The sequence below is a fragment of the Camelus bactrianus genome, chromosome 26 (assembly GCF_048773025.1).
Source record: "Camelus bactrianus isolate YW-2024 breed Bactrian camel chromosome 26, ASM4877302v1, whole genome shotgun sequence".
In the NCBI taxonomy this organism is placed as follows: Eukaryota; Metazoa; Chordata; class Mammalia; order Artiodactyla; family Camelidae; genus Camelus; species Camelus bactrianus.
In genome coordinates this window covers 6,945,260-6,970,209 of record NC_133564.1, presented here as the reverse complement: position 1 = coordinate 6,970,209, position 24,950 = coordinate 6,945,260, and the positions used below count along the sequence as shown (strand labels likewise).

Genomic DNA, 24,950 nt, shown 5'->3' with positions numbered 1-24,950 from the left:
ATAGTTTTTAGAATAAAGACATTTGTTTTAATTTTCTCTTAATTTTTTGGAAAAATCTTCCTATGAACTGAATGACAATGTCTGCGTCACACTCACTCTGCGGGTGTGCCCATCTAGGGCCTCCACGAGTGGTGCTCAGGGGGAAGAACCTCCTCCCGTGTGTAGGTCAGCCTGGTCCCTGCAGCGAGACTTCTGGAGAGGGATGTGGGTGTCAGGTCCCAACCTGCCCTCTCTCCCTGTCACCATGGAGCAGAACGGGCGCCCACAGCCTCTTTAGGGCACCCTGTCACTTTCACACCTGTTGTTAAGGGAAAGGTCTCCCTAAGCCCCAACCCTCAAGACAGCGTCCTTCTCATTGAGACACTGAAGTGGGTGTTGTGCGTCACAAGTGTTCGGTCTTGGGCCTGGGTGGGCCGGGCTGTAGGACCTATCTGAGAGGAGTCCCGGGGGTCAGACCTGGACTTGCACGGGTTTTAAACAAAACAAAGTGGGGCTGGGCAAGAGGAAGGGGGCAGTGAACTGTGGGACAGAGCCTGGGAAACAGACAGGAAATGGCTGGGAGGTTGGGGTCATGTCAGTGGTTTACCCAGATCCCTGTCGCATCGACCCCCGTCTCTGGAGATAAGAACGCTCTGCCCTTCCTGGTGCAGGGAGGGCACCTTCCTCATGGGAAGTTCATGCCCTGCTTCAGGCAGAAAGAGGAGGTCAGAGAACCTGTCCTGCACTGGCTGCTTCTCAGGTGCCTTGGCCCAGAGTGACCAGATGCCAACATGGGATGTTGAGGGGTGTCCTGCACCCTCCATGGACATCCCAGGGACCCAGCCTGGACATCACAGATGAGCATGTGAGCTGGGAGCAGTACTTGCATGTGGGGGCCGGGCTGGGACCCAACCTGCCCATCTGAAGGGGGCTGAGGAAGACAGTGGGAGCTGAGAAGGGGCGACCATGTGCCCTTCCTCTTGCCCAGCCCCACTCTGTTTTTTAAAAAAATTGTGCAAGCTCTGGATCCCTACTGTTTCTTCAGGTCTTCATTTTTCTTACAAAGACTCCCCTGTGCACATAAAATTTTAAATAAAATCTGTAGGCTTTTTCCCTGTTAATCTGTCTCATGTCAGTTCAATTCTCAGACCCAGTCACGGAGCCTAAGAGGGTGCAGGGAAGTTTTTCCTCCCCTGCAGGACTGCAAAACCTAATTCCTGTGATGGGAGAGTGATGGCTTATTTGGGACGGTGATCCACTCTTCCAGTGAGTGGAATCATCCTCATCTCCCCTGGGAGGTGCTCCCACTACCACTGCCGGGAGAGTCCTGGCTCAGCACGCTTAAGGACTCCCCACAGTCAGTAAGTCAAAGAGCAGAACTATTTATATTTTCCAAGGATCTTTTTAATTTGAAAAATACAGAAAAGTACAAAAACAGAAAACAAGTTTCCCATAAACAGGCATGTGACTGTTAGTAACATTTATGCTGTACCTTACATTTAACTGCCAGAACGTGAGCTTTTGTATATTCACCATCATTATGTATGCATTTGGATGTAGTCACTGAGGTCATTGTAGGGTTTTAACATGAAAAATAAGATAAATAAATTAGAACAAATCATTTAATTTAAATGTAAATTAAATCACATTGTGTAATTGTTGCAAATTCCCTGTTGCAATGTATAAATGGTTTATATTTTATAGAGTAGCAAATTTCTTAAAAATTCAAAACAGCAAATACTTTTTGAACACCCTGCATACACACTAGACATATGACATACATGACTTGTCCATAATATGATGTCTATGTGTGTCAACATTCATATATATAACTGCATAAACCTAAGCGGAGTTTTCCCACCCTGTTACTTCCTGCAGGTAACCAGTACTGAAGTTTGGTGCGAATCCTTTCAGGTTTTTTTTTTTAAGTAGAGCTAAATTGTAATTGTAATCCAGGTCAGTGTGCTCCAAATTCTGTGTTCTTTCCATTAAATGAGATAATGTGTATAAAATAAAATGGGTGCCTGGGATGTAGCAAGACTCAGTAGCAGCTGTAGAGCTCAGTTTCACTTCTGCCAACACTGTTAAGTGGAGTCAGCTGATCAGTCAGTGAATACGAGGTGCATGTGCTCTTCTCGGCACCACACCAGGTATAGAAGGTATCTGAGAGGGTTTGAGAGCTGTGAAGGCCATGGAGTGTCATTTTTATTTTGATATACACCCACAGTTAAGCTTGGCACAGACAGAGACCACTGTGACATATCAGGCTGTGAAGTAGATCTTCAAGGCCACGTTGATCTTAAAGTTTACAGATTGCCTCGGTCTCCACATGTTACCAACGTCCCTCCCTCAATTTCGATAAAGACTGATGGCAGGGGCGTGGCAATTTCTGTGTAGGTCTTTGCTGTGGCAGGCGTAACCAGCAGCACATGGATACAGCTGGCCTCTTGGCCCACCCCTCTGGAATAACATGATTTCAAGTCCAGCTGCCTTCCCTGTTCAGATCAGCCTCTGTGCCAGCCCCCCGGGATGAGGAACTGTCCTCTGAAGCAGCTCAGATAGCCCTGGTTGCTAGAAAATTCTATGTGGTGCCCTTTAAAACTAACTTTGCCATAGTAAAATCTCACCAAGTTGAGCCTTCAGACAGAGATGGCACACTTGATCTTTGTTAACAGAGAACGTACACCAGCAAATTGTCAGCACTCTCAGCCAATAAAGGCCATTCAGGCTAATGTTAGTGGCTTCCTCCAAGGAGGGCTCAGTACACGGAAGTTTCTTTAACCACGTCCTTCTAGATCCAGAGACGGGCTCTTAAGTGTAGGGGTTGTATTTTGGTGACACTGGGTTGTGAAAGGTGCACCTCTTATGAACTTTAACGATAGCATTAGTTAATTTTATAAAACTCATAAATGAGTGTATGACTAAGGTCACATTCCTAGAACTCCTGAGAAGCCCTCAGAATTCCAGAATGCCTGAAGCTCACCTGCCCCCTCCCCTTGCCATAGGTACTGTGCTTTGGGTTGCTGGCCTTCCCTGCTGTCTTCCAGAAATAATGCAAAATGTTGTTTAAGTATTCTGGAATTTAGTTTTTTTAATTTAGTCAGCCTGGCCTTCTTATTCCAGATAAGATGGCCTGGATGTGCAAGGGGTTACAGTTTAACTTGCAAAGAAAATGTTCAAAGCACAGGAATGCGGATATGCAGATGTTTCGAAAGGAAGCCAGTGGTCTGGGCACAGGCCCCCCCCCCTCTTTGGGAGAATCAAGGGATCCGTGTTATTTATTGAAGTGTTCTGAGTTGGGTTTCCACATTTTGTTTGCAGTGACCTGGAAGGGGCTGTGTTTGGATCCTGGCTTTGTTTTCTAACCTCTACTTTATGGTTTTTGACTTGTATCAATGTTTTTTCTTGCAGTGGGTTTCTTTTGACAGTAGCCTGTGGGCCCTGGGGTACAGGTTCATCCTGTGTTGGTAGTACCTGCCACAGCCATTGCCATGTGGACACTCAGGATTTCCATTCCCGAAGCCTCCCCAGCCCAGAAGGCCAAGCGTATTTGACCTGCTTTGAAAAGGTGTGTATACATACATTTTAAACATTCTTCTACATTCCCATGAAGAAGGAGGGCTTTAATTTCACCGGGTTGGGTGTTCTTTAGTAGGTGTTCTGTGGTTTTACATACGTTTGTAATCTTTGTGCCCAGTAGGTTGAGAGATATTTGGGGTCCTGGTAAGTGTCTGTGTTTATCTTATGAGCCTTGTGACTCACTGAGAATGGAAGGTGGGGACTCCTGGGCTTCTTGCCACAGTCTTGCTTTCCAGGTGACATTTAAAATTTGGTTTATCCCACTCAGCTCCTTGGCCCCTCCCAGGCCCTAACCCTAACCCTGTAACCACTGTGTCTGTCCTTGGGGCTCCTGCAGGCCTCTCCCAAAGACAAACTTAGAGCCTCTTCTGTTTCAAGTTTTGCTGCTTATCACTTCTGGAAAAACCCAGAAGGGACATTTGATATTTTTCTTTTCAGAGTCGTAAAGTTACAAAGTGTAAGAGAATGTTTATAGATGCCTACAGTTCTGGATTCTTTTTATAAAGTGTATTTTTAAATTCCTCAGTTAATACATACTTGGTGTGAAAACATAAGCAATGCTGAAATACACGGAATAAAAAGTTTCTCTGTAGATGTTAATTTGATAGATGCTAACAAACTGATGCTTTCCAGAAGCAGTGTGCCGTTCACTGCCACCCGCAGCCTGTGAAGAGTTCCCGGCGTAGCTCCTGACGCGGAACATCTCTGCAAACGTTTCCCACTTTGATAGGTGGGAAAATGGCATTTTACGCTCTTTTGTATTTCTCTGATTACAATGGAGTTGACTGTCTTTCAATATTTTATTGTTTGGCCCCTTTCTGAGACAGGAAGTAAAAGCCATCCTGTACTGGGAATGTGTGAGGTGCCTTTTGGTGAGAAGTAAGAGGGTGCCTCAGGGTGGGTCCTCCTCCAGCCCTGGCTGGGGTTCACCGTGACTGTGGCAGAACTGATCTCCTGCAGAGAAAGTGACAATTACCAGTCAGAGTCCCTTCTATTGCCTGTAAGCTACACCAGGTGGAGGGGGCACATGTCTCATCATCCATCGACGGTCAGGCTCCCAGGATGGAGGGACCAGCATGGTCCAGGCGGGTTCCAAGGTGGCCTGGCCAGCGCAGCTGTCCGCTGTGCTCTCAGGCCTTGGGCTCCTAACTGGACACTTTCAAAGCTCCCGTCCCTCGTCCCTCTGCCCCGCACGACTGAACAGGGTCCCTGCACCCACCTGGGCCGAGCTCAGGCTGCCTCCAGAGGCTACAGCCTGCTGTCCATTCCTGGGCTTAACTGCACCCTCCCTCCGCAGGTCCGTGCGCTCAGCGCCTCCGCCTTTGGGGTCCAGAACACCAGCCGCACAGGCAACCACCGGAGTCCCGCTGGCGGGCGCCAGCAGCACCCAGAGCCCTGGCTCAGAAGCAGCGCTGGGCGCGCGGGCGGGAACTGGAACCGCCCCCAGCCCCGCCCCCCGCGCCGCGAGCCGGGGACACTGGGCTGTGCGCACGCGCACTGCCCCCCATCGGCGTCTGGCGGCTGTCGCCATGGTGACCGGAGCCCGGCCGCCCCGCCCCCCAGGGACCTGGCCTCGCTGGACAGCGGGGTGAGGGGTGAGGGGGTTGGCTTGGGGTGGGGGGCGCGCTCGAAGTGAGGGGGGAGTCCCGCGGTGAGGGGGGACAGCTGAGGGGTGAGGGGCCTCTCGGAGTGAAAGTGACTGGGCCGAGGGGTGAGGGGTCCGGCCCCGGGTGAGGTGCGCTTGGGAGTTGGGGAGACCCCTAGGTGAGGGGGTCAGCTCGGGTTGGGGGGCTGCGCTCGGAGTGAAGGGGACCTGGCTGAGGGGTGTGGGTGACCCCGGGTGAGAGGTGAGGGGACCATCTCGGGATGGTGGGGGGACCCGGGGTGAGGCGGGAGGAGTCAGCTTGGGGTTCGGCAAGCAAGGTTAGGGCCTGGAGGGGCGGGGTGTGGGGGCGGGGACCTTGCTGGGGGAGGCGGAGCCTCGTCCTTGGGGTCCGGCCGGGAGCGGGGCCTGGCGGGGAGGGGGGAAGCAGTGACGGGGGTGGCCGCAAGCCGGGGGAGTGGGCTGGGGGTGTGGCCTGGCCTCCCGGCGGGTGGTGGGTCCGGTTGGGTGCCGGGACCCGGTCGGTGGCGGGTTGGGGTGTTGGGGTTGGGGACCTGGCCGGGGCGGGGGCGGGGGCGGGGGCCGAGTCTGGGGGGTGGGCCTGCCCCACAGCCCGGCCCAGCCTGGCCCCGCCCGGCCCCACTCGCCGCGTCCGGTGCTGCAGGAGCCGCAGCCCCAGCGTCCGCGCGGGGCGGCCGAGGAGGGGCGCGCACGGACGCGCGGACGCGCGGACGCCGGAGCCCGCCCCGAGCATGTGGAAGCTGGGCCGGAGCCGGGTGCTCCTGGACGAGCCCCCCGAAGAGGAGGACGGCCTGCGGGGGGGGCCGCCGCCTGCCGCCGCCTCCGCTGCCGCCGCGGTGCAGGTGAGGGGTCGCAGGTGGGGGCGCGCAGGTCGGCGAGCCGGCAGGTGAGGCCTGGGCTGCGCAGGTGGAGAGGCGCACAGGTAGGGGTGCGCAGCCAGTGAGGACCCTGAGGCCGGTCGGGGGGCTGCAGCTGTGGTTCGTGGTGCCCCCCACATTAATAGTCACTGAACCCTGCGTCCTCGCTGTCCCCTACACGCCGGTTCGGGAAGGCGGGTGCAGCCCGGGATGGGGAGGGCGACGGTCGCCCCCCGGAGCTCTTCCGAGTGGCCCTCAGGCCTCGGCCTTCCTGCGTGGGTGGACCCGCCCGTCTAGTGGAGGCCGCCCGAACCCTGGGCACCGGCTCCGCGCCGGCGACTGGGCCGGAATAACGGGCGAGGCCCGGGCCTCGGGAGCTGGTCGGCCTGCCCGGAGATCAAGCGCTTTTGGCGACCACAGCAGCGTGCGAAGTGGACTGAGTACTTGTTTGGATAACAAACAAATCTTAACCTTTGTGTGAACCTTTGGTTGGAGGAAGAAGGCAAATGTCCTTTATACAGAAAATCCAAAGACACTGGCCTTACTGGTTCAGAGATATGCCTGGAATGTTTAGAATTTTTTAATTAAAAAGGATCCAGGTGGATCCTGTATGCGTTACTTGCGCTGCCCCCACCCCTCTTCCTAGTGCAGCGTTCCTTTCCATGTGTATTGAATTTAGGTCAGAAATTCAGCTTTTTATTTTTTAAAGGACGATGGTCATAAAATTTATTTTTTGTTAGACGTTTGTAAACTCTCTTGCTGTTAAACCTGTTATGGAAGTTAGGGGTGATCTGTGTCTTTCTTCTCAGGACTTTTAAATAGTTCACAAGGTTCTTTCTTTCCCAGTTGGCGCTAAGTAACTTCCCTTGGGACTGAAGTTGTTTCATCTTGATAGATACTTTTTATAGGATTTAAATGCCCTTGATTAAGCATTTAAATATGATCTCTATCTGAAATGTCCTTCAGAAACCACTGTTTGCTAGTATCAGTGCTCGCCCTACTTCTTATTTTTTAAATCTCATAATTTTATGGTTACTCTAAACAGCAACTCTTAAAGATAATGTTGAGAACTTATGTGCGGTTTAAATGTGGTTACAGAGTTATTTAATTCTGTAAATGACAATTGTTGGTCAAAAATGAGCAATATTGTTTTTTCTGAATGAACTCTTACAAACTTTAAATTGATTCTTCCTATGTTTTGCTTTCTTTCTCCTCATGAATCCTAAACCTCTTTTTTTCCCCCTCTCAGATTTCTAGCAGGGAACAGTGGGAAGGGTAGGAGATTGATCATCCATGTATATCCCAAGATTCAACTATATTAACATTTTTTTTCCCTGATCTTCAAGTTTACAGAATTATAAGCTATACTTTCTTTTTTCTCTGTATTTCTTGTGTGTATTTTAGTTGACTTTATGTTTTTAGGTACCCAACAAAATTAAGTAGAAAATATAGAGAGTTCCCATATACCCTCTGTCCCCGCACACGCACAGCCCCTCCCACCCCACAGCCACCCCGCCTCCCCCTCGCGCTATCAACACCCCGTTTGTTACAATCAGTGAACCTCCATGGACACATCATTTTCGCCTGGAGTCCATAGTTTACATCATAGTTTCCCTCTCGGTGTTGTACATTCTGTGGACAAGCATATAATGACATGAATTCACCATTACAGTGTCATATAGCATAGTTTCGCTGCCCTAAAAATCCTGTGCTCTGCCTATTCATTCCCCCCAACCCCCAAAACCTTGATCTGTTTACCAAAACCTTGATCTGTTTACTGTCTTTATAGTTTTGTCTTCTCCAGAATGTCAGAGCTGGTGTGGGGGAAGAGGATAGCTCAAGTGTTAGAGCACACGCTTAACATGCACCAGGTCCTGGGTTCAATCCCCAGTACTTCTAAAGAATAAATGAATAAATAAACCTCATCACCTCCCCCAACCAAGAAATAGAACTTTTTTTAAAAAAAAGGAAAATATATATAAAAAAGCAAGCAGAATGTCATAGGGTTGGAGTCACACATTATGTTTATTAGCTTCTCTTATGGATTAAGCAGTATGCATTTAAGTTTCCTCTGTGTCTTTTTGTGGTTTGATAGTTCATTTCTTTTTAACACTGAATAATATTCCACTATCTGGATGTACCAGTTTATTCGTTCACCTACAGAAGGGCACCTTAGTTGCTCCCAAGTTTTGGCACCACAAATAAAGCTGCTGTAAAATATTGTGTGCAGGGTTTTGTGTAGACATTAGTTTTTAACTCCCTTGGATAAATACCAAGGAGAGTGCTTCCTGGATCACAGGGTAAGGAGTATGTTTAGTTTTGTAAGAAAGCAGACTGTCTCCAAAGTGGCTGTACCATTGTGTGTGCCCACCAGTAGTAAATGAGAGTTACTGTTGCTTCCTGCCCTGGCTAGCTCTTCGCGTTGTCAGTGTCCGGATGCTGGGCACCACCATAGGGATGTAGTGGTGTCTCACTGTTTAATTTGCATTTCCCTGATGACATATGATGAGAATCTTTTTATTTTGCTTGTTTGCCATCTGTATGTCTTAACTGGTGCGCTGTCTGGATTTTTTGCCCCACTTTTTAAGTGGGTTGCTTTTCTCCTTATTGTTGGATTTTAAGAGTCCTTTGTGCATTTTGGATTACGGTCCTTTATCAGGTATGTCTTTACCAAATATTTTCTCTTCTGTGGCTTGTCTCTTCATTCTCTTAAGGTTATGTTTCACAGAGCAGTTTTTAATTTTGATGAAGTTCCCAGTCATCAGTGATTTCTCTCATGGGTCCTGTGTTCGGTAGTGCTGTCTCTGACGTCATCACCACACCCAGCGCCATCTGGATTTTATCCTGTTATCTTCTAGGCGTGAGATTTGACTGCAGTTTTTATGTTATTTTATTAATGGTATCTGTAGTTTAATGTGTTGAAAGGACTTTAATATAGAAAAACAGACTTTTTGTGACAGGTTAGTCATACTCTAAATTTAGTTCATTTCATCAGGAAGATCGATCTTTATCCCAAAACCAGCTTGTCTTAAAATTAAATTTTAAAATTCATGACAAGTCTACCATAAGACTTCTACCTACAAAACTTTAAAGTCGAAAGAGGTAGGAATTATTACATGAGAAGGATTTAGTGTATTTGTTAAATTCAGTGTCTCATTAGAAAGTTCTCATTCTGTTTCATTTTCAGTCTTTTGCGCCGCCCCCCCCCCCCCCAGTCAGTCAGCCAGTTCATGTTAAACATATGGGCTGGGAGTACAATTTGCCTTACCGTAGAAAGGCATGTAGTTTGTATTCACATCTGCTCTGTTCAGCTTACTTGAAAATTAGGTCAAACGGCTGTAATCTGTGTTTTCTTTTAGAAAAGAAAGAGTAGTTTAATGTTAGGTTCTGTAAGTGTGAAGCGTGAAGCGTTCAGTCATTGCTCGTATCTAAGAAGCACTGTTACCACAGTAGCTCAATATTGTGGGAAACGAGTTTCCCTGAGCTGCGCTTAGCTGATTGCCCTTTTTTGTCATGAACACACGTCCATTTCGTATGAAGGTGTGACAGCGAGGTTTTAAAGGGTGAATCATGTGTCGTAATCATTTAACAAAGGGAGACTTAAACATTTTAATGAGTCTAATATTTATTTAAAAAGCAAATCTGCTCTGCATATGGTAAAAGATTTCTGGATAGTAAATGTTAGGTCATCTTCCTTTTTCCAGAGGGAAGAATTGTTACATTTTTTGTGTGGCCATCCGTGAAACATTTGTGCGTATACATAAATGTGTGTTTGAGTCATACATTTGCTTTCCCACTACGAACATTTTTCTGCACTTTGAATTGTTATCTCAAAAATAGAATGTGTATATCATGGAGCACTTCCCGTCTCAGCACTGCAGCTGAAAAAAAATCATGTTTAAGGCTGTGTATTAGTAAAGCCAAAATTTGTCTAACTGGGCCTCTTCTGATGGATTTTGAGGTCCTGAGCCCGGTTTAGGCACTGCCGGCAGTTCTGGGGGGAGCTGCAGGAGGAGGGTGCCCGCTGGCCAGGCTGGTGCTTCGTGTGTGTGTGTGTGTGTGTTTCAGTGTTGTGGGCTATTTTCTGGTGTGGAGATACAGATTTTTAAACCCTAGACTTCTATCAATGGCCTTTAGGAGGTTATTTCTAGTCTCTTTGTATTACAAACATGAGCATAAATCGCTTCACTTATCTGTGGATAAATGTTCAGAAGGGGAGCTGCAGAGGCCAAGGGGACAGACATTTATAGTTTCAACAGATGTCTCTCAGTTGCCCTTCTAGCTGGAAAATAGATTGTTTTATCCAAATTGTTCTAAACATACATAAAAGTTTTCCAATAACTGAATTGAGTATCTTTTTTTAAATTGACATTTTAATAACTTAAAATGCATTTCCTCAGTTGTCCCAGCCCTGTTCCAGCTCCCAGGAGCTGTGTTTAGCTACTGGTTGCTGAGTTGGACAGCACAGTTCCAGACTCTCCCCCGCAGACTCAGCTCAGCTCCTTCAGGGTTTGTGGATTCTCTCGGTGCCTGGGCCGTGGAAGCTCTGTAGGAATCAGTGAGGCAGGTCCCAGGGGTCCCCGGTTCTCCGCGACGTCCTAGCACAGTGAGGACCTGAGGATGGAAATGACTAGGGTCAGTGTCTCTCTCAGGCCCTCGCACGCTGCTCTGTGTGGTGTTTACCTGTGAATGCTTGTGTTCAGCATTTAGATTGAAATTGTTATTCCTCAGAGTTCAAAATCCTAACTCATATGATTCACTTTTACTGATTTGTTACTAGATCTTAAGGTCATGTGACTTAGAATATTCTTTAAAAATTGCTACGTATTATTACACTTGTGTTAGACTCTGGGTTTCAGTATGTGCATCCAACTGAATTTGAAGATCACCAAACAGTGTAGCTCACCTGTCCTCCTCGCCTCGCCCAGACCTTCCCAAGGTGGGTGCTCTTTCCCTGGAGTGAGGCTGGCGGTGCTGACTCTGCCTTAATGAGGTTGTCTGCTGGGAAGGATGCCTGCCTTTGCCTTACGTCTGGGCTTGGGGAGTGAGGTGGGTGCGCAGGGGTAAGAAGCCCTCGCTTTGGGACTGAGAGCCAAAGCCTGAAGCTCAAGAGGGCGTCTGTCCATTACTTCTGAGTGAGCCAAGATCCAGGGACAGCCGCTTGAGTCCTGTGCACCTTGCCTCGTTCCCTGCTCCCGGGTCGCACGTCGAGTGAGCTCTTGTCTGACTGGGTGCCGTGGATAGTCTGATAAACCAAAGGGTCTGCCTTGAGTCTGCAGAATCTGAGGAGAAGAGGGATCCAGCAGGCAGAGCAGAAGACAGGGTTCTCACCGGAGACCCGGGAGGCTCTGGCCAAGGCAGAGGAAGTGTCCCTGGGAACTCCTTCTCTTTCCTTGATGATAATAAATATGTGTTAAAGAAAGAAAACTATGGTTCAGCTTTATAATCTTACAGACGGGAGTACGATATTCTGTACAAAATGTACACTATTGCAACTAAGTGGCAGATACTGATCTGTTGTTGGGCTACAACATACAGCAGATGGAAGTCTTTATTTGGTAGAGGTGTTTCTTAAAGTAAGTGACGGTCTGGAGGTGGGATTCCGGCTCCCGCCGCCTGCCAGGCACTGTGGTGAGGGCTTCCTGTGTTGTTGCAGAGCCTGGCGGCAGCCCGGAGGGCCAGATGCAGTGGATCCTCGGTGGTCGTGCATTCCATCCTTGCACAGTTACTAGCAACCCCCAAGCCAGTGGTTGTGGTGCTCGCAGTCTCTCAGAGACGTCTGCAGAGCGGAGAACATTCTGAGTCCCACACACGTTCCCAGCCAAGGGTGAACAGGCGAAACCCTGACTTCTCACTCTAGCGCTCACGCTGTAAACAGGTGTCCTCTCTGCAGTCGGGTGCCATGTTTTTCATAGTTCTGTTCTTTTTTATTGGTGATTTTGCTGGTTTAATACCCCCAGGCTCAGTGCTGAAGTGCCGTCTGGTGTCCTGACTGCTGGAGGATGGGGATGTGTCTCAGGGAGGAAGTGCGTGTCCGGGAGGCTTCGTTCAGGGTGTGTTGGCCATGGGTCCAACATTAATGACTGGAGAGCATGTGTTAAATGAGTGCTTGTCCAGAAAAACGCTTACAAGGTCATGTGTTGATTGACTGATGAAGACGCTGTGGCCAGAGGCCGGCAGGGAGCTGACTGATGTTTCCTCCGAGAGCCCTGACTCAGCGCTTGCTGACTTGTTGTTCACGGTGACCTTTATCTGCGTACTCCAAATAACAGCCATCAGCTGTATTTTGCAGTTGAGGAACTTAGGAAGTTGAAAGCTTGTGTAAGTTACGTAGCTGCTAACAGGGATCTGAATCCAGGTTTCTCTGAGTTCGTATTTTTTGCTACACTCTTTCTCTTACCTTACAGGTCATTATAAATTTGGGATAACATTTGTCTTCGTTTTCCAAATATTCATATTTTATATTAAAAAATACTAGGGCTTCAACAATTAATGCTTTAAAGAGCATTGATAAAATTGTGTTTTGGCTCAAATTTCATTATAAAGAACTTCATCGTATGCTTTTACTTTTTGCTGTGTTTAAGTTTTATAATAATGAGTGTGTTTGCAAAAGTCTTCCTGTGGGAGGTGGATGGTTCTCTGGAGAATTAGTGTTTGAAAAGCATGGGAGCATGGTGAGACAGGAACTGTTGGACATCCGCCTGCCTTTCCTCCATACACCTCCTTTTCACTTAAGTACTTGAGGGGGAGCAGGTAGAATGTCAGCTGGTTCTTGAGGAATGAGAGTGAGAAAGGGAGGAGATGGCAGCGGACTGGGAGCAGAAGACCCACAGCAGGTTTGGGGGTGGAGGATGAGCCAGCTGGACTGGCACAGGAGGTTTATACGGGGAGAACTGGGAGGCCGCATCAAGGAGTTGAACCTCACCTCTTAGAAGAATTTTGAAGGCTTTGGAGTGAGGGCTTTCTGCTCTTTTACAAGGAATCCGTGTCTGAGGAGGTGGGATTAGAGGCAAGATGCAGATGAAACAGGATTCTAGTGTAAGGGTTCAGATGGGAGATAAAAGCCTGGGTTCTGGATTGATTAGAAGCCAAGAAAAACGGGAAGAAGTGAGCTTGCCAAGGCCGGTGGAAGGGAGCTGGTGCCTTTGGAGGAGAGGGTCAAGGCTGAAGGGCAGCTGGAGTGACCGGGACAAAGGTGTCACCTGTGGCAGCAGCTGGGGAGCCAAGGGCTTCGGTGGCAGGATGCTGAGTCGGTTGTAGCCAGGTCGACATTGAGACCACGTCTAACATCGGATCGAAGGGCCTCGCAGCTGTTGTGCTGGGGGGAGAAACTGAAATGCTCATCATTTGTGTGTAAAAAGTTGCAAGAACCTGGCTCTCCATTTCAGAACTTGCTGGTCAGCTGATGGGTGAGCTGGGACGGGGGAAAGGGGGTGGGCAGCGTGGTGCCAGGAGGCTGTCCCTGATTGTGTGACGTTAGATGACTTAGTTACTCCCTCTCCAGAATCCCTGATTTAAGTTTCGGTTTAGGGCAGGCATGGGCAGGCTTACTGTCAAGGGGTGGGTGGGCCGCACGGTCTTCGTCACAACCGCCCAACTTGCAGCTGTCTGTGCTGCGCGGCGAGGACACCTGTAAGTGAGCAAGTGTGGCTGCATTCCAGTAAAATTCTACTCACACAAACGGGGCTGGGCGTCACTTGCTGGCCCCTAGGGTAGACTAAGGGACCTTTGAAGTCTCTTCTGACTCTGAGGTGGCTTTACTCATTGGAGGTCTGACGTGGAAGGTGTTACGATTTAGGGCACAAATAGGAGGTCTTAATTGCTGAACTTGGAAGTAAATGGCAGTCCTAGAGCTCATCTGTATTCTCCCTGGGCTTACATTTTATTAATTAACAAGTGTGCCTTTGTGTAGCTTGGCGTGCTGTCACGTAAGTTAGTTGTCTTGTTTGGTCCTTTCTCTCACTCCATGATGAAACGAGTGATGCTTTTATGGTCACGAGGAGACGCTAAGAACAGCATGTGCCCATAGGCACCATCTTAGCCCTAACAGAGCACAGAGGTGAGAAGGAACTGGGAGACTTTTTTTGTAGATAGTGAGAACTCTGTGTAACGGTGTTCATCATCTTAGTTCTGCAGAGCCTGGGGGCTGAAAGGTACCCTTCTGAGAAAGACTGCTGATTTCCCCTCAATGTCAAGTGTTCATTGGCTGCACAGCTCCCCAGCCGACACTGCAATTTCCAGCATCCTTTGCATGAGCAGTGGCTCTGGGTCCAAGAGCTGGTCAGTTACGTATGAGAGGAGGCCGTGTGTGCACCTCCCGGATGTGTCCTTCTCTCCACGTGGGCTTGTGGTTTTGGCGGGCCATCTTCTGCCCCGTGGAGGAGAGCAGAATCCAGAGGTGTGTTGTACTGTGCTGTGCTGTGCTGCAGGAGCAAATTTTATTATAGCCCAGAGGCTTTATTACACAATTCTCCCCAGTGGCCCACTGTTAGTCATGTACCAGTTACTTCATTCTACCTCTTCTGTATCAGTTACTTAAACTTTAAAATAATTCTTGGTGTGATTTAGTGTTTCCTTGTAACTGTTTACATCTCTTTTAAGATCTTTGCCGAGTATTTGGCTGTCGCTAATACTAAGCTTGTTCACTGAAGATGAATAATAGTTTTTTAAAATAAAAAGTTGTTTTATAGTGATGGTGTTTTAAAAAATAAATGGGGAAGTTTGGCCCCATGGTATGATTACAGACATTTTGTTTGATGGGGCAAGAAAGTATGCTAAGAAATGTTACAGGGAAAAGACTGTGTATGACCATAGTTAAGAGGGATGATAACCCACACCTTTCCACTTTTGTCATAAAGATGTATATCCCCGTGTTGGTTTTTTTTTTCCCTGATACCAAGCAGTTCTCCAGTTCCCCGACACCAACTGGGTGTCCCTTCAAGTCAGTTCTGTTCTGACACTAACTACCTAAAGTTAGCACAGACCTGCAAGTTAAGGGCTGGGTCTCACAGGACTTCAGGGCTCAGCCACAGACGGGGTGCCCAGGCAGACTTGAGAGCAGTGATGCCAGCACAGTGGTGGAAAAGAAGCCCCAGACCTGCACCCCCACAGACACTGACTCAACAACACACGGTCCAAAAAGCCTTTATGACTCCAGCAACCAGTTAAGCAGTTGCAGTTAAGCCAGGCGAGCATGAATCCAGGAACATCTGTGTTGAAACAGGCACGGAAAGCTGCTTCATTTCACTCACAATAGCCACCCCCACAAGTGACACACCTCAGTGCACCTGGTGGTAGGCGCCAAACTCGGGCCTTGTCCTTCTGGAGGGAGACGGCAGCGTGGAGCACGTGCCCAGTGTTCTGGCTGTCTGAGAAGCTGCTCGAGGGACTGGTTTCTGGCTCACCTGATTGGCCCACTGGGTATGCTGGGGGCCACTGAGGACAGACGAGAGCCCAGCTGCTGGCTGCAGAGCCAGAGAACCTGGGGGACAGACAGATGGCAGAGGGAGGAAGATGAAACTGGAAAACTCTCTAATGCACAAGCTCAGAGAAGGCACTCCCAGAGAAGATTTGAGAGGCTCCGAGTCTCTAGCCAGGCTGATGGGTGAAGGTCTTTCCCCGTATGAAGCCAGTCTGTAAAGACTGGTAGAAGGGGCTATTTTTTCAAATCCCCAAATCCTAGCAAAAAATAATGAGGCATATGAAGAAACAGGGAAATAAGGTCCCATCACAGGAACAAAATAAATATCCAGGAGCTGCCCCTCTAGAAGCTGAAATCTCTGAGCTTCCTAGGAATTCAACATAATTGCCTTAAACTCAAAAAACTGTAAGAGAACATAAAGAACTAACTGCAATCTTGAAAATGATGCATGAACAAAATGTGAATATCAACAAAGTACAAAAAAGAACTGAACAAATTCTGGAGCTGAAGAATTCAATAACTAAATTGAAAAATTCTCCAGAGGGGTTCAACTACAGAACCAACCAAGCAAAAGAATCAGTGAATTTGGAGACAAGTCACTTGAAATTACTGAGTTGGGAGCAGAAAGAACAAAGAATAACAAAGCGTGTAGAAAGCATAAGAGACTTGTGGGCCGTGAATAAGTGGACTGACATATGCAGTACGAGAGAACTAGAAGGAGAAGAGGGCAGAGAGCATGTTTGAGGAAACAACAGCACAACACTTCCCAAATCTGAGGAAGGAAATGAACATTAAAATTTAAGAAGCTCAAAGAGGCCCAAACCAAGACACATTATAACAAAACTGTCAAAAGGCAAAGGCAGAGAGAGAATCTTGAAAGCAGCGAGAAAAAAGCGAGTTGTCTCATACAAGGGAGCTCCCATAAGATCTTCAGTGGGCATTTTGGGTGTAACATTACAGGCTGGGAGGGAGTGGGATGCTGTATTCAAAGTGCTGACAGAAAAAAAAGAAAAAGCCAACCAAGAAAACTGTATCTGGCAAAACTGTCCTTCAAAAATGAAGGAGAAATAAAAGCTCCTAAAGAAACAAAAGCTGAGGGAGTTTATTGCCACTAGACTTTGCTTTACCAGAAATACTAAAGGGAGTCCCTTCAGGTTGAAATGAAGGGATGCTAGGTATAACATGAAAACATGTGAAAACATAAAGCTCTTTGGTAAAGGTAAATATATAGACAGACACAAAATTCTGTAACACTGTAATAGTGGTACATAAGTCACTTTTAGTTTTGGTATAGAACTTAAAAGCATAAATAACTAACAACTATAAGATATTAAAAGATGTAATTTGTGACATTGGTAACATAAATGGAGGGGAGATGTAAAGGAGCAGAATTTCTGTATGTGATGAAGTTAAATTGTTATCAGTTTGGAATAGATCATTGTAACTGTAGAATGAATTATGTAACCCCCCATGAAGAAAATACCTACAGTAGATACACAAAGGAAAATGAGAACAGAGTCACGGCGCAGCACCGCAGAAAACCAGTGACATACAGAGGGAGGAAGTGAGAGCAGACAGAAAAAGGAGCAAACTGTAAGAGAGGCAAGAAACAATCTACAACATGGAAATAATAAGTGCTTCCCTGTTGGTAATGACTTCAGTGTAAATGGATTAAACTCCCCAATTAAAAGACATAGAGTAACTGAATATATTTTTTTCAAGTATGGCAGTATATCAGACAAATAAGTCAAACTGTCAGAAGAGACAGAGAAAATCATAATACAACTGTATGTATATTACATATATAATATACATATGTGTTACAGATATGTATAAAATCAGGGCTTCCAAATATATGAAGCAAACACTGGCAGAACTGAAGACAGAAATAGCAACATAATAATGTAGGAAGCTTGCATACTCCACTTCCAGTAATGAATAGAACAACCAGACAGAAGATCTGTAAGGAAACAGTAGACATGAGTAACACTCTGGACCAAACAGACCCAACTGGACTATACAGAACATTTCACCTAACGACAGCAGAATACACACTTTTCTCAGGTCTACAGAGAACATTCTCCAAGAGAGATGACATGTGAGGCCATAAGACAAGTCTTAACAAATTTAAGAAGACTGAAATCACACCAGAGATCGTTCTGAACCACAGTGGAATGAAACTGGAAACCAGTGGTTAAAGGACAACTGGGAAAGTCACAGATATGTGAAATTAACACACTACCGAATGACCAATGGGCTAAAGAAAAATCACAAGACCAGAAAATATCTTGAGACAAATGAAAACAAAAACACAAGATACCAGAATTTATGGGATGTGGCAAAACAGTATGAAGAAGGAGTTTATAGTGGCAGATGCCTGTGTTAAAAATTAGACCTCAAGTCAACAACCTGTATTTACACTTTAAGGAACTAGAAAAAGAACAAACTAAACTCAAAGTTAGCAAAAGGAAGGAAATCGTAAAGATTAGAGCAGAGATTAATGATTAAAGAGTAGAAAAATATTAAAAAATTAATCAAACTAAGAGTTGGTTTTTTGAAAAGATTAACAAAATTGACAGACCCTCAGAGGGAAAAAACCAAAAATCAGAAATGAAAGATGTGATATTATAACTAATGTCAGAAATAAAAATGATAAAAGACAGCTACGAACAACTAGAAGATATGGATGAATTCCTAGAAACATACAACCAACCAAGGCTTAACATGAAGAAATAAAAACCTGAACGATGTATAACTAGTGATGAGTTTGAATCCGTAATCAGCAACCTCCCAACAAAGAAAAACCTTAGAGCAGATGGTGTCACTGGAAAATTCTGTCAAACATCTAAAGAAGAATTAACAGCAATACTTCCTGAACTCTTCCAAAAATTGAAGAGGAAGGAACAATCCCAAACTCGTTTTATGAGGCCAGCATTACTCTAATAGCAAAATCAGAAAAAGATACTATAAGAAAAGTATATAATATCTCTCATGAATATTGATACAAAAATCCTCAACAGAATAGTAGCAAGCCAAATTCAGCAACACGTTAAAAGGATGATCACTAGGACCAAGTGGGGTTTAGTCCTAGAGGGCAAGGATGACATTTGAAACATTTGAAAATCAATGTGTAACACACGACATTAACTCAGTGAAGGAGAAAAACCACATAATCATCTCAACTGAGGCAGAAAAAGCGTTTCACAAAATTCAGCACCTTATCATGACAAAGCATTCAACTAATTATAAATCGAGGGCACGATCACAACATAATTAAGACCATATGTGGAAAGGCTACAGCTAACATCCTACTCAGTGGTGAAATACTGAAAGCTGCTTCTCTAAGATCAGTAATAATGTAAGGATGCCCATTCTTACCTCTCCTGTTCCATATAGTACTGGAAGTCCTAGTCTGAGCAGTTAAGCAAGAAAGAGACATAAAAGGCATCTGAATTGGAAAGGAAGAAGTAAAATTACCTCTGTTTGAAAATGAAATGATCTTATACATAGAAAACTTAAAGATTCCACAAAAACCTGTTATAACCAGTAAGCAAATTTGAAAAGTTGCTGGATATAAAGTCAGTTGTGTTTCTATATAGTACAGTGAAAGTTCCAAAAAGGAGATTAAGAAAAAAAATCCCATTTACAGTAGCATCATAAAGAATGAAAAACTTAGGAATATATCTAACCATGGGGACAAAGAAGCTGTAATGCTGAAACTAGAAAACATTGCTGAAAGGAATTAAAGAAGACAAGGGTAAGTAGAGAGACATCCTGTGATCGTGGAGTGGAAGACTGAACATTGTTTAAGTGTCCACGCTGCCCAGAGTGAGCTGCAGGTTCACTGCGTCCCAACCAAATCCAATGGCTGTTTTTGCAGAAATAGAAAAATCTATTTTGAGATGGACATGAAGTCAATCCTAAAGAACCATGACTAGCCAAAATGCTTTCTGAATAGGCCCCAATTTTTTTCTTGAAAGACAAAGCTGGAAACCTCACACTTCCTGACCTCAAAACATTACAGACTATAGTAACATAAACATTATGCTACTGGCATACAGACAGACATACAGACCTGTGGAACAGACTAGAGAGCCCAGAAATAAACCCTCACTTGTGTGGTCAGATAATCCTTGACAAGAGTGAGAAAAACACACAATGGGGAAAGAACAGTCTCTTCAGCAAATGAAATTTAGAAAACTGGCTATCCAAATTCAAAAGAATGAAGTTGGATCTTGATATTATACCATATACAAAAGGTAATTCAAAATGAATTAAAGACCTAAATGTAAGGCCTGAAACTAGAAGACTCCTAGAAGAAAACATAGGTAAAATGTTCTTCATGTTAGTCTTGGAAATGATTTCTTGGATATGCCACCAAAAACACAGGCAACAAAAGCAAAAATTGACAGGTTAGACTACATGAAACTTAAAAACTTCTGTGCAGCAAAGGAGACAATCAGCAGTAAAAAGGCAGCCTGTGGAGTATTAGCAAACCATATGTCTGATAAGGGGTTAACATCCAGAATATGTGATGAACTTCAACTCAACACCAAAAACAAAAACAAAACAAACCCCCCCCAAAACAAGCAAAAAAACTTATTAAAAAAATGGGCAAAGAACTTAAGGATACATTTCTCAAAAAAAAAAAAAATTATGCAAGTTGCCTGTATTTTACTTGCTTGGAAATGCAAATCAAAACCGTAGTATCACTTCACACACAGGATGGCCACTATCAGAAAAACAGAAAATAACAAGGGTTGGCAGGGATGTGGAGAAATTGGAGCCCTGTACACTGTTGGTGTGGATGTAAAATGGTGCAGCTGTTGTGGAAAACAGGATAGAGATTCTGAAAAAGGTTTAAAAATAGAATTACCATATGATTCAGTAATCCTGTTTCTATCTTTCTACCTGTCTATCAACCAATCCATCCATCCATCTGTATCTCACAATGGCCAGAAACTTGAAACAGCTGTAATACCTATCAAAGCGTGAATGGATAAAGAAAATGTGGTGTATACACACATTGTTGGAGCAGCAGTGTTTAGCCTCTGAAGAGAGGGAAATGTTCCAATACTGATGAGCCCTGGGGACACTGTGCTAAGTGGAAGAAGCCCGCCACACAGAGACGGGCACTGCACGATTCCACTTACATGAGGTATTGAAACAATCAAAGTCTCAGACACAGAAACTAGAGCTGGGTGCCAGGGGCTAGGGAGGTCAGGGAAAGGGGGCGTGCTGCTCAGGGGGTGGCAGTCTCAGTTTTGCAAGATGGAAGAGCTCTAGCGTTCTGTTGTAGAACAACATGATGTAGTCAGTACTGTACTTGCTACAGACTGAAGGTCCCTATCTTCCCCCAGATTTGTATGTTGGAACCTAGTCCCCAAGGCAGTGGGGTTAGGAGGAGGGGCCTGTGGGAGGTGATCAGGTCATGAGGGTGTGGGGCCTCATGAATGGGATTAGTGCCCTTAGAAATGAAGCACTGGGGAGCTCCCTTGCCCCTCCTGCTATCTGAGGACACAGGGAAGATGCCGTCTGTGACCCAGGAAGGGGCCTAATCACACACTGGATCTGCAGGCCTCTTCATCTTGGATGTCCATCCTCCAGAGCTGTGAGAAATTTCTGTTGTTCATAAGGCAACTGGTCTGTTGTATTGTGTACGGCACAATCCCAAACTGAGACAGCACTATATACTTAGAAATGGTTAAGACGGTAAATTTATTTATTTATTTTTTAACCAAAATTAAAAAGTGGGTGCCCAGGCTGCCCATGCTTCAGTCCAGCTGACTGCAAGTCGGGTTCCGTGTTCTCACATCAGGTTCCATAACTCACTAGGACAGCTTACAGAAATGCAAGAAGGCACTTTATCTAGGATTACTGGCTTATCAGAAAGGATGAAACTCAGGAACAGCCCATTGGAAGAGATGCAGGGAGCCCGGTGTGTGGGGAGGGGCACCGAGCTTCCTTGACCTCCCAGCAGGTGAGTGCCAGCACCAACCTGGAGGCTCCCAGACCCTGCTACTTAGGGGACTTTATGGGGGCCCCGTTGCCTGCGCAAGGCAGATTAGATTAAATCCCTGTCCACTGGTCCTTGAACTCAGTTTTAGTCTTTCCATCCCAGAGGTCGGGGCGGGGCAGGGGAGGCACTGAGAGTTCTAACTGTAGGGGTTGGCTTTTCTGGTGACCAGCCCCTATCCTGAAGCTCTCTAGCCCCCTCAGACCCCTATGCGTCATCTCATTAGCATACAAAAGACTAAATTCCAGGCCTTTGGAAGCTTTGTGCCAGGAAACAGGGACACAGACCAACTATTTTTTACTGTACCAAACCCTCAATATTTGGTTTGTTATAGATGTGCATGGATTTCAAATTAGACTTTTAATTAAATATGTAAGTGTTTTATTTAAAACTTTTAAAGAGGATAAAGTCTCAGTTTTTCTCTGTGTTGTTCCTCTTGCTTTTATGCTTAGAAAGGCATTTCCTTCCTTGAGATCAGATTCTTCCAGTCCCTTTATGGCTTCACTTAAAAGGAACAACTCTTTCATCCGTGTGGAATTTATTTTTCTGCCTGTTATGAAAATAAGATTTAAGTTTTTTTTCTCTCAAAATAGATAACCATTTGTCCTAAATCTGTTGTTTTTTTTTTTTTAATCATTGTTCTTTTACCCTCTTTGTCATGTCACTCTTAGTAAGATCGCTGTGTGTTAGGTTTGTTGGGTTTTCCATTCTGTTCCCTTGAATTCTGCTGTATATTCTTGTTCCCCTTCCACAGCCCTGCTTACTGAAGTTTTATATTTAATAACTGGTGGCACCCGTTGTCTTTCATTAGACTTTTAGAAATGTCTTCCTTTTCCTGTTTACTTTCTGTGTGTCTGTGTCTTACTGAGCTAGATTATTATCTTTTTTGTTTTTAATACAACCTTATTTTTTAGAGCAGTTTTAGGTTTGTTGCCAGAGAATAGGTTCTTTCCTCATGCAGGAAAGAATTCAAGAGTGAGGCATAGTAAAGTGAAAGCAAGTTTATTTAGAGAGATGCACACTCCATGGACAGAGTGTGGTCCATCCCACTCAGAAGGGGGAGTGGCTCAGGAGACACACAGTCCATAGGCAAAATGTGGGCCATCTCTAAAGGCGAGAGGGAGAGAGGCCGAGAGGTTTGGGGGTGTTTAGGTTAAAGTAAAAGTAGATACACACTCCACAGAGTGCGGGCCGTCTCAGAAGGCAGGAAAGAGAGTGACCACGAGGGGTGAAGTTGTTGGGTTGACGGGCTGAGTAATTTCATGTGCTAACAAGTAGGAGGATTATTCCAACTCTTTTGGGGAAGGGGTGGGGATTTCCAGGAATTGGGCCCCCTCACCCACTTTTTGACCTTTTATGGTCAGCCTGGGAACTGTCATGGTGCCTGTGGGTGTGCCATGAGGCTCAAGGTCTACTGGAAGAGGAATCTTCCACCACCCTGGTTCTAACCAGTTTGTCCTGTCCTCAGTTGCTGTGTCATTCCTTCAGTGATTGTGCCCTGACCCTTCCCTCCTGTCTCAGGTTCACAGCAAAATTGAGGATAAGGCACAGAGATTTCCCACATACCCCCTGCGTCCACCCATGCACAGCCTTCCCCACTATCAACATCCCCACCAGATGGTACATTGTTACGACTGGTGAGCCTCTGTTGACACAGTATACAGCCAGAGTCCATGGCTTACATTGGAGTTCATGCTTGGTGGTGTACAGTCAGTGGGTTTGGACAAGTGTATCATGACATGTACCCACCATTATAGTGTCGCACAGAGCAGTTTCACTGCCCTAAATACGCTCTATGCTCTGCCTGTTTCTCTCTCTCCCCCCTCAGCCCCTGACAACCACTGGCCTTTTTTCTGTCTTCTTGGTTTCACCTTTTCTAGAATGTCCTAGAGTTGGAATCACAGACGTATCCTTTTCAGATTGGCTTCTTTCACTTAAGATGCATTTAAAGTTCCTCCATGTCTCTTCATGGCTTGAAGGCTCATTTCTTTTTAGCTGAATAATACTCCACTGTCTGGACGCAGTGGAGTATTATTTATTTATCCATTCACCTGCTGAAGGACATCTTGGTTGCTTCCAAGTTTTGGAAATTATGAATGAAGCTTCTGTAACATCCATGTGCAGATTTGTGTGTGACAAAATTTTGGGCTTCTCTGGGTAATACTGAGGCATGTGATTGCTGGACTTTATGGTTAGTGTATGTTTATTTTCATAAGAAACTGCCAAACTGTGTTCCAAAGAGACTTTTTCATGTCACATTCCTGTCAGCAGTGAGAGCTCCTGTTGCTCTGCACGCTCAGCAGCATTTGGTGGTGTCCGTGTTCTGCAGTTTGGCCGTTTTCATAGTGTGTAGGAGACCTGTTGTTTTAATTTGCAGTTTCCTGATGAGATATGATGTTTGTCATCTTTTCTTATTTACTATCCATATATCTTTTGTTTAATGCTTAATTGTTTTCCATGAAATAGATGTGTTGTGTACCCCCTGATATTTAAATGAGCACACACTAAGGCTGGGACACTAGTTAAAACTGACCTCTGTGATTATTCATTCTTGCACGGGAAAGTGGAAAACAGGCTGTTTTTGTATGGGAAAGTAGAAACTCACCTTTTTGGTTTCACCCTGTATATCATCTTTTGTGAGGGGTCTGTTCAGGTCTTTTGCCCATTTTTAAATTGAGTTTTTATCTTCTTATTGTTGAGTTTTAAGAGTTCCTTGTATATATTGGACAATAGTCCAAATACCTGATAGATACTTGTTTTGCAAATATTGTCTTCAGGTCTATGGATTTTTTTCTCATTTTCTTGAATTTCACCTTTTCTTCTTGTATCCCCCACTCCTGAGGACCATGATGTAGAGCAGATGGCAGTGGCTCACTATCCGGAGGGACTTGGGGAAGAGGCGAGTGGGCTTAGATCCGAGTCTTCTGACGCCTGAGTGACTTGGAGCAGCGCTGTGTCTGCCCCCACTCCATGTGGAAGTCACGCTGCCAGACCAGTAATTTGAGAAGAAATTGTTCTCTAATGCTTAGTCTTGCCATTCAGGTAATGATTTTTTATCTTCATTTATTCAGGTCATCTTTTTAAAATAATTTGTTAAGGTAATGTGTAATTTTTTTTCCTGGACATGTTAAATGTTATTGTTTTGAGAGTAGCATTTTTTTCTATTCTTTTTAACTGCAATAAAACTTTATTTTTGTATGTTTAGTTTATATTTAGCCATTTCACTAGGTCTGATGATTCTTCATTTGGGGCTTTTCCATTTTCTAATTATATGGTCTTTGCCTAAATAGTAATAATTGTATTTTCCTTCCCAGGAGTCTTACTCGTTTCTGTTTTATGCCTTATACTGATTAGAGTTTACAAAGTAATGTTGGGTAATAATGTTAGAGAGTTACCATGTCTTTCTGACTTTAGTGGGTTATGCTCTCTAGAATATCACTTACTTTGATGGTACTGTAAACATACTAATATACA

General features: G+C 45.3%; 2 protein-coding genes across 4 annotated transcripts in view; one reads left to right on the top strand and one right to left on the bottom strand.

Annotated features, from left to right (window-relative positions):
• Positions 1–4,502: 4,502 nt before the first annotated feature.
• The window catches only part of TDRP (testis development related protein), a 38,421-nt gene continuing 17,973 nt past the window's right edge, over positions 4,503–24,950 (top strand). For 2 of the 3 annotated variants that reach the window (XM_074353348.1, XM_074353347.1), the window contains exons 1-2: positions 4,503–5,146; positions 5,826–6,024. In XM_074353348.1, coding sequence (XP_074209449.1) covers positions 4,635–5,146; positions 5,826–6,024 — 711 coding nt within the window. In that variant the 5' untranslated portion in view covers positions 4,503–4,634. Of the gene's footprint in view, positions 5,154–5,825; positions 6,025–24,950 lie in introns of all 3 variants that reach the window. The other variant, XM_074353349.1, reaches the window with a different exon arrangement.
• FBXO25 (F-box protein 25) overlaps positions 10,465–24,950 on the bottom strand; it is a 69,597-nt gene continuing 55,111 nt past the window's right edge. Inside the window, exon 12 of the mRNA XM_074353340.1 lies at positions 10,465–10,653. Within this exon, the coding sequence (XP_074209441.1) occupies positions 10,480–10,653 (174 nt within the window). The 3' untranslated portion in view covers positions 10,465–10,479. The remainder of the gene's footprint in view (positions 10,654–24,950) is intronic.